Source organism: Talpa occidentalis, unplaced genomic scaffold (genome assembly GCF_014898055.3).
Source record: "Talpa occidentalis isolate TD23 unplaced genomic scaffold, MPIMG_talOcc4v2.1 talOcc4.2, whole genome shotgun sequence".
Lineage (NCBI taxonomy): Eukaryota > Metazoa > Chordata > Mammalia > Eulipotyphla > Talpidae > Talpa > Talpa occidentalis.
This window is the reverse complement of record NW_023602073.1, coordinates 136,720,106-136,736,760: the sequence shown is the minus strand read 5'-3', so window position 1 is coordinate 136,736,760 and position 16,655 is coordinate 136,720,106. Positions and strand designations below refer to the sequence as shown.

Genomic DNA, 16,655 nt, shown 5'->3' with positions numbered 1-16,655 from the left:
CACATTAAGCACAGACACACTGCTGGGCAATCACCCCACCATCATCTCCAGAACTTTTCCATCTTGCCAAACTGAAAATCTGTCCCCATTAAACAATGACTCTCTGCTTCTTCCTCCTCACCACTCTACATTCTGTATTTATAAATTTTTACTATTTTAAGTGCTTCATGTAAGTGAAATTAACACTATTTGCCCTTTTGTGTCCTTTTGTGTCTGGAATCAATTCACTTAGCAAGTCTTCAATGTCCATCCATATTACAGCAGCATCAAAATTTCCTTCCTTTTTAATAATGAATGGGATTCCATTATATGCACATACTACATTTTATTTAACCATCCATCAGCTGATGGACAGTTAGACTGTTTTGGTGATTGTCAATAAGGCTGCTATGAATATTGGTGTACAAATATCAGTGCAAGTAGCTGCTTTCAATTTTTTTTTTCATGATAGACACAGAAGTGGAATTCCACAGAGGTGGGAACCATAGATCATATGGTAATTCTGTGTTTAATTTTTTAAGGAACCACCATACTATTTCCATAGTGTGAAATCTCATTTTAAATAATATTTTATGGGAAAACCTTTGCAGAGTCTGGATTTCTAACTCATGGCCACTGGAGGCCATTCTTGATTGAATAGTTTTCCATTATGGGTGACTGCACTAAGTTTTAAAAAATATGCCAATTAATACCACATTCTGAAGAGCAGAACAAAAGTTACTTCAGGATTGAGTCCTGGTATTTGTTCATGCCATTGTTCAATAATTTATTACATGGATTTTCATTTTAATCTCATTATTTGTGTTTCATAATGTCTTGCGGGTTTCAAAGACTTCTGCATACAATTATAAATTACAACTGTTCTACAGTAGGAGGGCAGATAATTTATAGTTCATGGATCTCAAGAGGATCAGGGTGAGTTGTCCAACCAAAGTGGCAAGCCCAGTGTAGAACCTGAATTAATACTCTTAGTCTACCTATTAAATGTTATGTAATATTATACAGTATTTCATACTTAACATGCTATATAATATATATCAATATTATATTATAGCTTATAATTAACCTAATATTAAATAGTATAGTTCAAATTTTTAAAAAGCAGCTCTCATCTTGGCTCTCATTTATTCCCTAAGGTTCTTGTGCATGTTGTACAATACTGTGCACTCCATAAAAGTTTATGGAAATACACTAGAGTCCAGCTCTTTTTTGATATGGGCAGCACAGAGGATTTTTAGTTTCTGCCTTAAATTATACCAGATATATATATGATATATATATACATATATATTACTTATGAAGCTGCCAATGACTAGAAATCTCCCAAATAGTTACTACTCTGCAATATTGGAACAAAGGTAGATATTTTTACACATGAACACTTGTCTTCTTTAAAGTTTTAATATTTGTATTCCAAACAGAAGTTTCTTCATAAGATGACAGGATTTTCACACATTCGTTGGCTAAACATAACCAAGGGAGAGTTCTAAGTAAAGAAAGTGACTAAGAGCCAGAAATTCTAATTGAAATATCCACTTAAAAATGGAAGAAAGAATCTGGAAGGAAACTTAAGAGACAATATAGTCCAAGCTCATTACCTCAAGAACAAACAAACCACCCCTGTGGGATGATTTGTAATTTAAATTTTCAATTTTGAAGAATATATAGGAAAAAAAATCTCTATGCCCTCTTCTAGGAAAGCATTATAGTTAGTGACTGACAGAAAAATCTATTATAACTACCATGATATCCTCAACACACTGTCTCTGATCATGGTCCCAGTGGAATGGAGAACTGTGTTCACCTTTTTCGCTTGGCAATCTCGCACACACAGTTGAAGACTGAGGTTAAGACTCCATATGAGGTACAGAGTTTATCACAATACAATGTCCCCCAACATGTTTGTGAAACTTGACTGGACAAAATGAGGTCACAGTTTCATATGGGTTGTGTCAGTTGCTTTTAAGACTAGGGACCCACTTTCTGTGTTGCATCTTATTCTTTAGTATATTAAACAATGAATACTCGGTCTTTTTCTCTAAATTCAGACCTTATCTTAAACCTCTGTCCTGGACATGTTGGACATTATTTTGACAAAAACTGATCTTAACTGTTTTTTTTTTTTCTTGCTCATTGTTATATCTTTGGTGCTTGGCATATTGCCCAGTACATAAAAGGAAACAAAAAATATGTACAAAAGATATATATATATATATATATATATATATATATATATATATATGAATGACTTTTCATTCAAATGTTTTGAATTGACCGCAATGCTGGAAAACACTCACTGTAATAAAATAAAGGCATTTTCTTTGTGCTGGAAGGACACCATAACCACTGATTTCAGTATCTTCTTTTCCTGCATCTTTGATGAAAATGTCCAACAGACAAAATAACTTGTAATTTAACACTTATCTTTCCTTTGAATCATCATACTTAAAAAAATAAAGAAAGAAACACAAGAAATACAGAAGTAGCAGAAGCAGCTGTTCTGGAAAGTAATGACAGTATGGCATTTAGTGTAGTCAGTGTTTGCTTGCTTGTTCTGCCACTCACCAATTGGGTGATCTTGGGCAAGCTACTCTAATTCTCTAATGTCAGTTTTGTTGTCTATTAAGTAGATATTTCACAGAAGACTTAATTAAATAACTGATAGTTTCTGACATTAGTTACTTAAAAAATGGAGATATATATTTTTTTAAATTTATTTATTTATACAAGCACTGGGCACAGTCAGAAGCGCGGGAGGGTGAGAGAATTCACCAGAGTCAGAGCGGGGAGCAGAACAGGCAGACTGACGAAGTACACTGCTGAGGGGAGCAGCGGGCGGCAGGAGAGGTCTGCGCGCCATGCGGGACCCTCAGCCGGTGGCCGGGGATCAAACTGGCGCTGCAGAGGCTGTGGGCAGCCTCGCAACCCAGCGCTCAACCGCCGCGCCACCAGGGAGGCCCAAAAATGGAGATATTTTTATCCGAATTTGAGAAGCTACTACTGATATTTTGTGTCTTGAGCCAAGTCAACTTATTAATGTACTAGGTTGTCCAGCCTTTCTAGCATGACAATGTTTTTTTTTTTTTTTTGAAAGAGAAAATATTAAATTAAATAATTTGATGGGCAATTTTTGGTTTTATTTCTAGAAACAGGAGAGAAAAGACTGGATTTAAGAATTCCAAGGCTTTCCTAGACAGAACCAGTATTGAGTCTCTGAGACTGACTGCACCACCTTCATCCCTGTGTGGAACAGGAAAGCTCCTATTAAATAGAAAATATACAAAATTTTGGCCTCCCTGGTGGTGTAAGGGTTAAGTCTCAGTGCCATCACTGCCATGGCCTGAGTTCAATCCCCAGCAGGGAGGTGACCCACACATGGAGCACAGACGTCTCCTGTCTCGCCTGCTGCTCCCCTCAGCAGTGTATTTCAGTGGATCCGCCTGTTCTGTCCCCACTCTGTCCCTGGTGAATCCTCTCACCCCCTGCACCTCTTGCCTACACTCCAGTTCCTCTATGTGCAAAAAAAGAAAATATACAGAACTTCATGAGCGATTAGATACAGGGAACAAAGGAGGTTGAGAATCCTAGAATATGACTCCCAAGTCTCTGGCTTGGCTTACTGTCATAGGTGATTCTATATTGGTCGTGGGGGTATAGAATTAAATAAATCCTGTGGTTAGCTCTGTCACGCATTTAGGGAAAAGGGCTGTCAGAATATAATACATTTAATCACCAATCCTGTCTAGATGAGTGAAAGCCTTCACAGAGAAGCTGGTAGGGAATTGAGAAAGCAAAACAGAGAGCCACTCTAAGGTTGGGAGAAAGGGAGTTGGAATTTGAAAGAGTTCTGACAGTCTTCATTTTCCTGGAGAAGGAGAGGCTAAATAACTGGTTGAAATGAAGGGGGACAAGAGCGGGGGAGCAATCTAGACACAAGAGCTAGAAATTTAAAAGTGGAAGAAGGGAACTTGCTTGGAAGGACTGCTGAGCAGTGACAAATAGGCTTGAAATATTCCGAAAAGCCAGAGCTCTGCAGGGCTATCTGTCATGAGGACCAATGTCATATCCCCCAGCAGGCCGAGACATTCCAGGGCAGGGCTGGGAAGATCCAGTGGTTGGATTAGATGCACGCTCACCTAACATTCACTAGGTTAAATCATAAAAGAAGCCACAGCTGGGTCCTTTGCTTCCAGGAAGGTGGCCAGCTCCTATGGAATGTAGATGGAATACGGAGAGTGTGCCCCGACTCACCATTTTGTATTGTCTCTGCTAATACTTAAGCCGGTGCCTGAGTGGATAGTGGTTCTATCTGTTGGCTCTTCAGTCCAGAGAAGCTGACTTGGGTCTAAGACAGGGACGGGCAGGTCGGCTCCATTGCTGACCAGGACAACAGGAGTGTCTGAGGCAACAAAGCTCTGCTCTCCAAGAGGAAGAGGAGGGGCAGGGGGTGGGGGTGGCGGAGTCACGGGGTGTGGAGGGATGTCAGACTTGGGTTTGCCTGCGGTCTGCTCCTCGGTGCCAGAGACAGTGGGCTCGGGGTGGAGACTCTCCTCCATGGTCTCTGGAGGTTCTCCTTTCGCGTCAGATGCGGCAGAAGGGGTTGCATCAGAGGACGGTCGAGACGTTGGCTGCTTGCCAGTCTTTTTCTTGCCCTTTGTGATTCCCACTGTCCCAGTTTTGCTAGAAACTGTCTCCTTGGAAGCTTTGGGACGAGATGAGGTGGAGGAAGTAGATGGTGATGCTGATGCTTTGGAGCCAGTTGTTTTTTTGGGATGAGAGGAACCAGCTAAAACAGAGAGATTTCACATTAATAGTCAAAGGAACCGGCTGCAAATGACAATGACAACATTCCCTTCACATTTTAAAATGTGTTGACTAAATGAATAAAAGAAAATTGGCAACTAATTACAATGGTTTTGCTTTCTGCCCTTCCTGCCTCCCATTCAGGAGGAAACAACTAATGCTTTAGGAAAAACCCAAGGGACAAGAGTCCCTGTCTTTTCCTTGCTTTATCTAGTCTTTAGCCGGTTCAGTCAAAGGGAAAATTCTTAGTGCCTTGTCCTGTGAGTCACCATGGAAAGTCCGCATATGTCCACAGTGGGGGCCTTTCAGCATGTAGAAAACAGAGACCAGCACTATCTAGGTGCACAAGGCCAGGGGCATGACAAATTATATATGTCCCGAGGTGTCCTCTTGGTGGGAAGGAGTAGCCCATATTCCAAAGAGGCTACGGGATACGTGACAGTTCCTTTTTGGGATAAAAGCAAATGTACTCATTTTACCACTCAAAACAATAATCCTCAAGGCCCCAGCGATAGAAGTCTCCACACTGGCCTGCACCTCCACCTTCCATGGTGATGGGGAAAGGCGCATGGCCCATTTCTTTCTATCACATTGGGAAATGCATTCAAACTCCCATGAGAAAACTCTTGCTTCATCAGTCACCAGGTATAAATGTCTCCCCATTGCTTCTTCCTTGATGTTACAAGTTCCTCCTGTTCTCACAGCGGGTTAAACTACCTTTCACAGAAATACGGGGCTTGACCTTGTTTGTACTGTGAAGTCTGTCCACAGTGTATATAGACGTGACTGCAACTTACCTCCAGTTATAACTTTACTGAAGTCATTTGGAAAGGTTGAGAGATAAAGAGCAAATAAAGGAATAGAAAATGAGACTTAAGGCTTTGATGCTGAAATACTGAAAAAAAAAAAAAAAAAAAAAAAAAAGCCAGTCTTGTTTGGTGACAAGATCCAGGCTTAAAAGAAGTCTCTCTGACTGGGGGCTTTTTTGTTTTAGATTTAAACAATAACTAGATTTGTCCTCCTCCAAATCTGGCCTGTTAATACTTTTTAAATTTAACAATCCTCACTTGTAACTAAGGCAAACTCATTCAACATACTTCTAATCTAAGTCCATTCTAAATTTACTTTCCACAACAGAGATGCTAAGGATTTTGTGCCTAAACATAATATCCAATTATTTTCCTAGGTAAGTTGAACATCACCCCTACCACATGTCAACTCTGTATTTTTTTTCTAACATTCTTCATTTTCTAACAGCAAAGTTAACTTTAGACTGGTTTAAGGAATATTTTTTTTTTCAATGCCTGGGGAGCATATTCAAGCCATGTTATCATAATGTACTGAAGTGTCTTCAAAAATGACAGAATATTGTTGAAATCAACCATATTGCTTATATCACCTTGAAATGAGCCATGACTGAAACAGTGATGCTATCTCACCTCTGAAGTACTTTTGTTAATAGAGTATGCAGCAATGAGAAAAAAAAAAATTAGGAAGATTTACACCTTCCCCACCAGCAAAGCAGTCGAATGTGCTAAACAGGTATCTGCTTTTCTGGAGGTCTATATTAACTTAATCAATACCAGAAGAATCTTAAGTCATAGCATTTAAATTTTTTTAAATGAATTTAATCATCTGATTGGAAATCAGGAGTTGCCTTTATTAAAGTAACTTTCCAGAAGGCCAACATTATTCAAATACAACAAAGTTGCCAGGTAGAAAGTCCTAAATAGCTACAAATAGAACATCAGTAGGATTTTCAAGTCATATTATCAATATTTGATAAAAGGGTCCTTGCTGGATGTTTGGTTGGTAGACTTCAATGCACCCTTTGTTTCTCTGAGATAACCCAGAAAACAGCAACTGTCTTATTTACACTCCAAAGGCCAGCAGGGCCTCTTACGACAGTGGTTAACATGACTATTCTCTTAGGAATATTGTGTCTATAAATAAAATAAATCTTCAAATAAGAGAACTGGAAATAACTCAAAATTGCTCGTGGAAGCTGTTCCCAGCCCTGAGAGAAGTAAGAGAGAGTCCCAACCAAGTCAACTGTTAGCTGCTACCATGTGAAAAGTGACATGAAAAGTGAGAGTCTGTGCAAGGCAGGCTCTGAAGTCCCAAGGACAGGACAATAGTTTGGGGTTTTTCTCTAAGAAGTGGATCAGTGCCCACCTCACTTCAAGCACAGCTCCCAGAGCTTGCCAGGCAGCCTGGAAAACACACACAGATACCAATGAGACCGGACACTGACATGGGAGGGCAGCTGGTCCCTGAGGATGTGGCCTTGGGCATTGTTGGCACAGGGATCTGAAACGCTTCATTTGTGAGCTGATTAGAAAAGACCCAGAAACTCAAGGTCAAGGAAGAGAGAAACAGGGGTAGAGACACCTGTTTGCATTCAGAGGTCTTTCTGTCAACACTGTCAACTAAGACCGTCTCTGAATTTGAGCACTGTCGGCATAAGTGATAGGGGGAAAATGATGCAGACCAGGGCATCTCCTGGTTGGCAATTGTAGGGAAGCTGCTGCCAGTTTTAGGAAATTTAGGTCTGCTATAACACAGAATTGTTACGGATGTGTTAATGGGGAAAGTCACTCAGCAAGTGTACTAGAAAGAATGTCCTTTTAAAAGCTGGATGACATGACAGGCTTCCTCATTCCTCTTCATCAGAAGGACGGAAGGGTGACTTTGCAGTAGGACATGTGGCTTGAAAGGAAAGCTGGATATACAGTCCACATACACGTGTATACACACAGCTAAGCATCTTGTCCCTGGTGATAAGCAATAGTGAACTGTGACCGCATCATTGGGATGCTTTTCCTCCTAAACTGAAGTCTGTGGGGGAAAAGCAAGAGGGCAGGCAGCACAGAACTTGTAGCTTTCAACTCTGCTGAAGTAATGTGACCTCAGTAGAAAGATTTCAGACATCAAGCTCTAGCAGCTATGTCAAAGATATGTACACAGTCTCACATGCAAAAGTAAGACAAGGTAAAAAGCCACCCAAAAACTCAAATAGGGGGAAAGTCAGTCAACTTCTAAATAATGTCCTATCAGATCTTTGCTTTTCATCAGACAAACTACTCCCTGAGTCCTACCATGGTGTCTCGGGCAGAGACCAGATACTCAGGAAGAAAGAGGTCTAGTCATCCAAAAACTCATCCGGTCCATGAATTAACTGGTTGACTTTCCTTCGCTTGAGCTGCAACAAAGGAATCTCCTGGGCATTCTCTGTGTCAAAACTGAGGGTACATACTGACACACCAGACACCAAAAGAGGATCGTTCCTGGAGGAAGTAAGACGCCCACCCCAGGCCGAGCACCCTGGACTCACCCCGAGGGGGGCATACTCACCAGTCTCTCGGGTCGTGTTTCGGCTTGTTGGCTTGGGTGGAGGAACGGGGGCCTGCTTACCAGGAGCCTTGATATTTTTTTTACTAGGAGGCACTTCGTCACCCTTGGGGCTGGCCCCAGCAGCAGCCCTCTTGGAGGCACTGGTGTTTTTTTGGGCTTAGGTTTGGGTTTAGGCTTAGGAAGAACCGGAGGAGGTGGAGCAGGAGCTGCCGGTGTTTCAGAGTGGTTTTCAGTGTTCTCTACAAATGAGAAAGTGAACAGAAGCAGACTGATACAGACACACACCATGTAAATAGAAGGAGCAGGACACGGCAACAGATAGACACGAGGCTGCTTGGCCCTTGGGAACAGCGTGCAGTTAGTTCTGCAGCAGAGGCAGCAAAGTTTGCAGTAAAAACCCAGGCTGAGAGCCCAACTATGGGTGTCCCCCAGGTGCAGTCATCACCCCTGGGATCAAGCAGGCTGACAAGCTACAGTGATGACGTGACACTGGGGAGGAGTGTAGATGTCCACAGTAGGGGCCACTCCAGCCTCCAGCCGGTGGTTGGAGGATAATGTCACGGGCATGAGTGTTAAATTTCAAGTTAACAATATTAACGATTGGACAACATTGAGGGACCTTCTGGAGTGGCAGATTGGTGTGACACAGCCTGCCATGGAGTGAGGATAGACAGCCCAGCTTGACCACACTGACAGTTTGTCTCCAAGCTGAGGAACTTTCTTTTCCACAGGAGAACTCAAGCCCCATCAGCAAGAAAGAGGTTTGGGCTCGGTCGCCTTGTAGTCAAACCCCATTATTCTCTAAGCTAAGGGAGATGCTGCAGAATCTCCTACGTGAGGGGCAATGCACGAAGAATGAACTACTTTCTACTATGACAGTCTTCTCAAGTCTCCCTGGGCGCTGGGGCAGCTGTTTTGCCGGCAACTTCCTCTGACCTCTGCAAATAGTAAAGCCACTATAGGTACAGAGGGCCCAAAATCCCCCATATTAAATAAACCACCAAGTTTGTTTTGCAATGTAAACACAAACAGCCATTTCTGAAAAGACAGCAGTTCAAGTTCATACAAAAAATTCATACCTAAGAACAGAAGCCTCTCACAAGGTTTTGTGTAACTAGAGGAGAAATAGTGTTAGTCTGTCATTACTGAACATGGGGGTGCTGAATACCACATTTTTTCTAACAGTGACCTATTGAAATGAAAATAAATTAAAATACATTTTATGTTCCAAAGAACTAAGCAGCATTTCTTTAAAAATGGAACAAAATAAAACACATCAGACAGTGTTAAGACAAGACTAAGCCTTTACTGGATGTGTTCTCCCCCTACTGAATAACTTAAAAAAGGTTTTTACTATTATTTCTTTCATTTCATTTCTTATCCTAATGAGGGTATAGTAAGGACTGTCTTCCCCCTCATTTTTTTTTTTTTGTGGGACCCTCGCCGGTGGCCAGGGATTGAACTGGTGCTTCAGAGGATGCGGGCAGCCTCGCAACCCAGCGCTCAACTGCTGCGCCACCAGGGGAGGACCCCCTCATTTTTGACCCCAATCCCCATCAATCCAAGAGATAGCATTAAAAATTATGTTACAGGAGGTAATTAACATAACTTTTCGCTTTCCTCAGGCATGACACCCACCCTAAGTGACCCCAACTTCCTCTGACCCTGTCCAAGCCTCATTCAACACTTTATCAGAGACTACTTTATACATTCGCCTGTTTGTACATCTTGTCTCAACGAAGCTGCTTATTACCTATCATAGAGTAATAGCTCTCCTAAGGCACCTGGTCTGAACCAGAAAGTCACCAAACCACCAAAGTCCCCTAGGGTTGAGAACAATGCAGGCGAATGCACATCGAAACATTACATTTTAACATAAAACATATCAATAAGCAGTAGCCTGCTAGTTGTTTTGATTCCTACCCAGTTTGAAAATGGAAACACTGCAGGCAAACTCAAGGTCCACTCCTCCTTCTTCTGCAAAATCTATTAATGACCTATCTATTGGAGACCACCAGTGTTGATGTTACTAGTGGTGATTCCTAAAGGGTGTGTGTGTGTGTGTGTGTGTGTGTGTGTGTGTGCATTTATGCACACATTTGTGCTCACAAATTGTAGCTTTTTGCCTAATTATAATAAACTCCTTTTTTCTAAAATCAGTCCAACACAACGTATTAAATATTATGTCTATTAGGTGACATAATATTTCAACATGATTGGTTTGCTGAAAATTAACACGTTAGCAGAAGACAAACGCTTCACTTCTATCTGGAGGTAATAAATTATCAAGTTCTATTTTTTGCTATTCCTTGCGATCTGAAGACTTGATATAAACTGATAGTGCAAAGGAGTATTATTCTTTCAAGAGGAGGTTAAGAAAGGCTGCCTGTTGACTCTGTCCTGATACAGATACTCTACAATATAGTCTGGAGAAGCACAGCAGCACTGGAGGGGTTCAGTTCAGTAATACTGAGAGCAAGTCAGAGACTGCATGTGATCTTTATGCCCTTCCTCTCCTTTCCCTCACCACCTCCTTCTCGCCTTCTCCAGGCCTCAGTTTGGAACTATCAGTTTGGATTTTGACCCCCACTGCAAACTTCCCTGGCTAACTGCACTCAACCCTCCCAGAAATACTTGGCATTGTCTATTGCAATAGCCAGTTTGCATGCTGGTCTCCTCATCAGTCACCATCAACCTGAGAGCAAAGCCACTTCTCATTTACCACTCTTTACCTGGTCCCATAACAGTCTCATGTGTGGCAAACTTCATTATTATTTGTGGAACAAATGCATGCAAATCACTTGTTGCTTCATTGAAAGCCCTCTATAATAACTCATATAGTATCAAATAGTTCTGAAATTTCTCATATGCTATGGTAAGCTATATTAAATAAACTGCAGATCAGTTTTTCTCCCTCATACTTGTAATGGCACTCACTGAGAAAGAATAATGAGAGACCAAGAGCTCTGCAGTCCTCAAGGGAAAAGTTGCAAGTGTTGGCCCAAGTCCACTGAACCAACTCTAGGGTCAGGTGCCTTCAGGAGCCCATGAACACACTGTCCTGGGTGGATCCCACCCGCAGAGCCAGTGCAAAGAGCATCGTTTGGTTAAACCAACCTCACCTGCCATTTGTTTTGTTTTCTTTGACACTGATACTTCAAATATCAAAGTAGTAACACGTCTTAAAATGAGATACAGGGATACGTGGCTTTCAAGGCATGTGATAGGTTTTGCAAATATAACGAATCAATACATGAAATAAAGCTCTTTGACACTGGGAGAGGAGTGGGGGCAGTAAGAACAGAGGTAGTGAGCTCAAGTTAGGAGCACATCAGAAGTGAGGCAGAGGTCAAAGTGAATCTTGGGTGGTGGTGGGGGTTTTTTGGGGGGTGGGAGAGGATTAAATGGTATCTTTGCAGAAACATAAACAACCACCTTTATTTGTAAGATATTCCACATCTAACATAATGAAATGCCATGTGGTGATGAATGACAAGTCTCTTAACTCTCAGGAAGTGGCTTTCATACTGATCTCTTCCCCTTGCTCTCATGGGGATCCAGTGGGTGCTCAGTCCATAGGGTGAGAGGGAGGCCACAATGTCGTTTTAGTGCTGGGGCAGCCTTTCCAGCACATCTATCTCCTGTGTACAGGCGAGCCAAGCACAATGCTATCTTGAAACTTATTTGACCGCAAAGAACTGAATGTACTAATTATAAGTAAAGAATAAATAAACAAATACCACTCCCCCCCAAAATGTTCATAGATCTACGTGGTCTGCCATTTTCTTTTTAGAACATCAAAACCTGCTGGTTTAATTATCATAAAACTGTCAGCAACCTTTAATAAGTTGATAAGGGAAATAATTCCTTTGAAGTCTGGCCATTTCACTGATGGACATCCCACACAGACCTGGCCAGCACTAAGGATGGCACTGTTACATAATGAAGGGTATGATTATTGAACGTGAAAAGACTGTACCAGGGACAAACCACAGATGGATTTGAAATTTAACAGCTTGACAAAACAAAACAGTTGGACAAAAAAAAAAAAAAAAAAAAAAAATCACAATTTAACATTAATACTTTCGATTGGATCCCCTTAAAGTTGATTGAGGTCTATTTTCATCTCTATATTCCAGGAATACTATCATTAAATATATTTGTTAATTTCTCATTGTCAGTACTGATAAACTAACAACAGTCCTTAAATGGAAGAAAACTGAGTAAAGTCCCAGGAATACTGAATAAAGAAAAATAATAAACTTCCAATAGATTAATAAAGACTCCTAAATTTTTTAAAAATTAAAGGATACGCAAATAAACTGGGGCTGTGGACTTCCAAAGGAGATGATTTTAAGTTACGATGTCTACCCAATGATCTTTTGTTCTCTTTGTCTTTGGAGAATGAAGTTTGTTTTTAGTAGTTTTTCTAGGAGTTCCCAAAATGCCTACAGAACCCAAACTAGATTTGACAAATTTCTGGCATCCAACTTAGAGGCAGATATCAAAGAGCTGGAGATAGCCTATTTCTCTACTTTTTTACTTCGAGGAACCAAGGAGAATCTCCCAACAAAACTTTACCTTCTAGGAGTTTCAGTTTAGGTTTGCATAGTAGGAGGCGTGGAGTTGGTTCCTGCATTTGACAGCAATGTGTGGAGATGTGATCAGTCAAGTGTTGGGCAGGAACAGGGACCATTTAGTGACCAGGAATCTGAGAATGCCTTCAGGGGTCTTAGTAGACATGTCTTTGGCCGGTATCTCAACCTACCACAGCATATTCACACTAGAAATCAAGGTCTCTAAAGAAGCCATTGGGGAACAGCATAATTGTCTCTAGCACATTTTGAAATTTCCAACTGTGCAGAGAAATCATAGAAAATTCTTCTTGGTGTCTCTCAGAAATGGCTAGAACCTGGATTAGAACCTTTAGTCCTGGCTGACAGAGCCACCCTGGTTTTGCTATTCCTTCATCCTCAGTTGCTCACAAGCCCAGTTCTAACCAGCAGAGAAAGATATTCAGGTTGCTGGCATGTTTTTTAGAAAAAATACTAAGAAAAAGCTCCCAAGGAAAGGATAACATTCCCAGATATTTCTAAGAATTGACGAAGCCACCCCTTCTGATCATTACTGCAAGTTAGACCTCTATAATAAAAGTTAAATGATCTGCGTGTAAAGTAGATGTTATCTATTGAGGAAATCATGTTATTTCTTTTCACTAGTTATCATTTCTCTCACCTTTGTGTTGCTAACCACTCTAGTGGTCTGGACTTACTATTTGGAGCCTAAGAGCCGGTTCTGAACATCGAGATGTATGGAAGTAAAAGAATATGGGGTTTCTTTTGATTTTACCTTTCTTATCTTCTGCCTTTTCCTCCAGAGGTGGTGCTTTTTCAGCTACAAAGCCATTACCTTCTTCAGATTTTACTACATTTTCCTCTCGGGTAGATTCCTCTCCGATGGGTATCATGTGCCCGTTTGAATTTTCAAAGTTAACTGTTACATCTCCATCTAAAATGGGGAAAGAAACACCTAGATGTCTAACTTGATGGCTTTCTTAAACCCCAGTGTTTCAGTTCCTAGTATTATAGGGTTCAGGGTCTCAGTCCCTGTAAGGCTTCATTCACCATGTTTTATGGAATAACTCATTCAAATGAAAGAGCTAGAAAATCCTTAGTCTTGGGGTACAGCTAACTATTCAGGTGCCATTTCAAGAGAGCAGGAATGGATACACTAGTTAGACAACACCCCCAGGCAACGAGGTCCTTTTTCTCGTGCTTGGGTTTCTGAAGTCAATACCTAAGAGTCTCTTTGTCACCCAGAAACTGAGGGTAAAAGGAGAAATCTAAAGAATGGAATAAACATTTTAATAACACCAAAAACACAAATTGAATGCAAATACACAAATAACATGAAGTGTAATTACACATACAAATGATTAATGGAAGAATATGAACATTTCCAAGCACCACTGTCTCCGGAACATTATTTCTATGATATGTTAACTTTACACAGTAATATATTTGCTACTCTATATTCAAGGAAAAGATGATAAGAAGGCTAATTTTATTTTTATTTTCTTTACTTATGAAAATGTTAAAATATAGTCAAGTGATTACTATATTCAACTGGCCAATAAGTTTTTAAGTTGACTAAATAATCTGAAAATATCAGAGGAAAAATGTAGAAAAAAATTGCAAGAGAAATTTTTAAAAATTTAAAAATAAAATTTTGAATGTGTTATCTAGATCATAAATAATTTTAACTCGAGCTTTCATAATTCTGTGGAATTTCTAAAGTGAAAGACAATTACAGAAATGCTTATTTCAGTGACATTTGAAAAGATTAACCCTAATTCATATCTGGAAATTTTTAAGAGGCTTTGCTACCATTGGAAAAGAAAAATTAATAAATTCTAGTTCTGACTTAGCAAACTTGAAGAAATTCATGATTAGAGCTGTTTTATGTAATTTTTGATTAATCTTATTTTTGCAATCATGAAACAAAGACCATCTCCAAAATTTTCATTAAATATGATTGAACTGCTTTGCCTCCAAAATAAAATTCACCAGGCTTTTTGATAAAAACAGCCATGACATTTCAATAATTAAAATACATATGATGGAGTTATGTCATGGTCAAAAGAACAATTGCTACTTTGTCTTATAACTTCTAAGTGCCTAAAAATCTGATTCCTGTGGAAAGCTAAAATAGACAATAATTAAAGAAATGCCATTCTAAGTAAATATCAACTATTTCAATAAAATTAAGGTAATAATATTTTAAAGAATGTATGTTAAACCAAGAGACTCTTTTCTTATTACTGGATCCCAAGAATTTGCTCAAAAAAAAGAGGGAGGAGAGACAATATAAAATCTAAATATGAGACTCAGGAAAAATTAAAACTAATGTAAGAATGGAAAATTCTACACAAAATAGAAAACCACTTATTTATATAAAAGTCTTGGTTTTAAGGAAACCAAATTATAAATTTACCTTTGTTTTCTCTAATATTAATTGGTAACAAAAATATGTTGAAGTCATGTTAGTGATGTTTAATTCTATCTTAACCATTACTCTATTAAAATCCTTTAGTAGGTTAAATAAATGATTAAAAATTTTTAGAACAAAAATGCTGGAAAGAACATTAAATAGTTGAGGCACAAGAAGAAATTGGATTATTAGCACATGGTAGAAAGTCAACAAGTGAAAAGATACTTATGGTGAATATAAAAATAACTAGGAAAAGGAGACAAGTTGGTGATAAATAGGAAATTCAAGAGTAAAACAGAGACTTGAAGTAATTCACAATTAACTGGTATATGTATTGAAAAGGCTTTTTAGTTTCGTGTTATTTTAAAATTAAAATAAATCCTTAGTACAGTCTCTGTATGTCTGTTAAATACAAGCTCGGGACAGGTAGGAGGGAGAGCCTGAGCTGACTGCAGGGTGCAGTAAGTGGTCCACTCCCAGTCCATCCAAGCCCAAAGAGAAAACTCAGAGTCATCAGCTAGAGTAAACCAAGAGATAAAGCACACCCGAAAATAACTGGTTAAGAAAGTAGTATGCCAGCATTTGAGAGATTTTCCCCTTCATAATAAACAGATGTATTTGGGAAAGAGGTTAATAGAGGTACAGAGACAAGAAGAAAAATTTGAATAACCAAAAGATGAGTGACTCCAAGAAGGTTAAAAAGCACTGGCATGGGGGAAGGAGGCTGGCAGGCAGGCAAAAACATCCACATATCTTCTTGTTAAAGCCGAGGGAAAAGATGGAAGAAAAGAACCAACTGATGAGGAAGGAACTTGGACTAGACCATGGATGTAAAAAACATAATCTAGAAAGAATAATAAAAGTAGCTGGGAGTGAAGGCATGTGGTGGGACAAGGTCAAATCCAGGCGAGCAGGATGTGTTGAAAAAGTCTACTGGCTCTCTGAATAAAGATGTAGCTGATAAGCATGTCAAGAGCCCAGGTAACATCAAGGAAGATATAGGCAAAGAATTGGCAGATTCTTTCACTGGCAGAAGGGAGGAGGCTGTCACCAAGCACAGCAGCTTCCAGGCTCTGGCTAGAGCTAAAAACAGACCGAAATTCTTAAGATAGTGGTTTTGGGAAAAATATCTGAAAACAATTTTCTCCAACACCTGATTGAAAAGAGGAAGGACTCTTTTTACAATAGGCATCACCAGGAACTTACAAATATTGGGTGATTTCTATACTTCTATATTGGGATCTTGCAAAAAGATGGAAAGAAAACTTCAGCAATCTAGTGCCTTCCAAAATAAGTAACCTATGACATTACCTTTAGGTTAAAAATTGTCATTTATGTTCTGACAGTTTTCATATTTAGGCAGCAAAAGTTTAAAATAGGTCAAATACAGTCAGCTTTTTTGAAAATAAAGAGATGAAATTATCATGCAAATAGTTCAACAGAACTGGCATGATAAAAACCAAGCACTATTAAGCAGAGGTTCTTTAAATTGATCATTGCCATGCTTT

At 39.7% G+C, this 16,655-nt stretch overlaps 1 protein-coding gene across 1 annotated transcript in view; it reads right to left on the bottom strand.

The window, feature by feature from the left end:
- PHACTR2 (phosphatase and actin regulator 2) overlaps positions 1 to 16,655 on the bottom strand; it is a 135,264-nt gene that overhangs the window by 60,580 nt on the left and 58,029 nt on the right. The window contains 4 exon segments of the mRNA XM_037520503.2: positions 4,252 to 4,786; positions 8,158 to 8,283; positions 8,286 to 8,396; positions 13,507 to 13,665. Of these exon segments, the coding sequence (XP_037376400.1) occupies positions 4,252 to 4,786; positions 8,158 to 8,283; positions 8,286 to 8,396; positions 13,507 to 13,665 (931 nt within the window).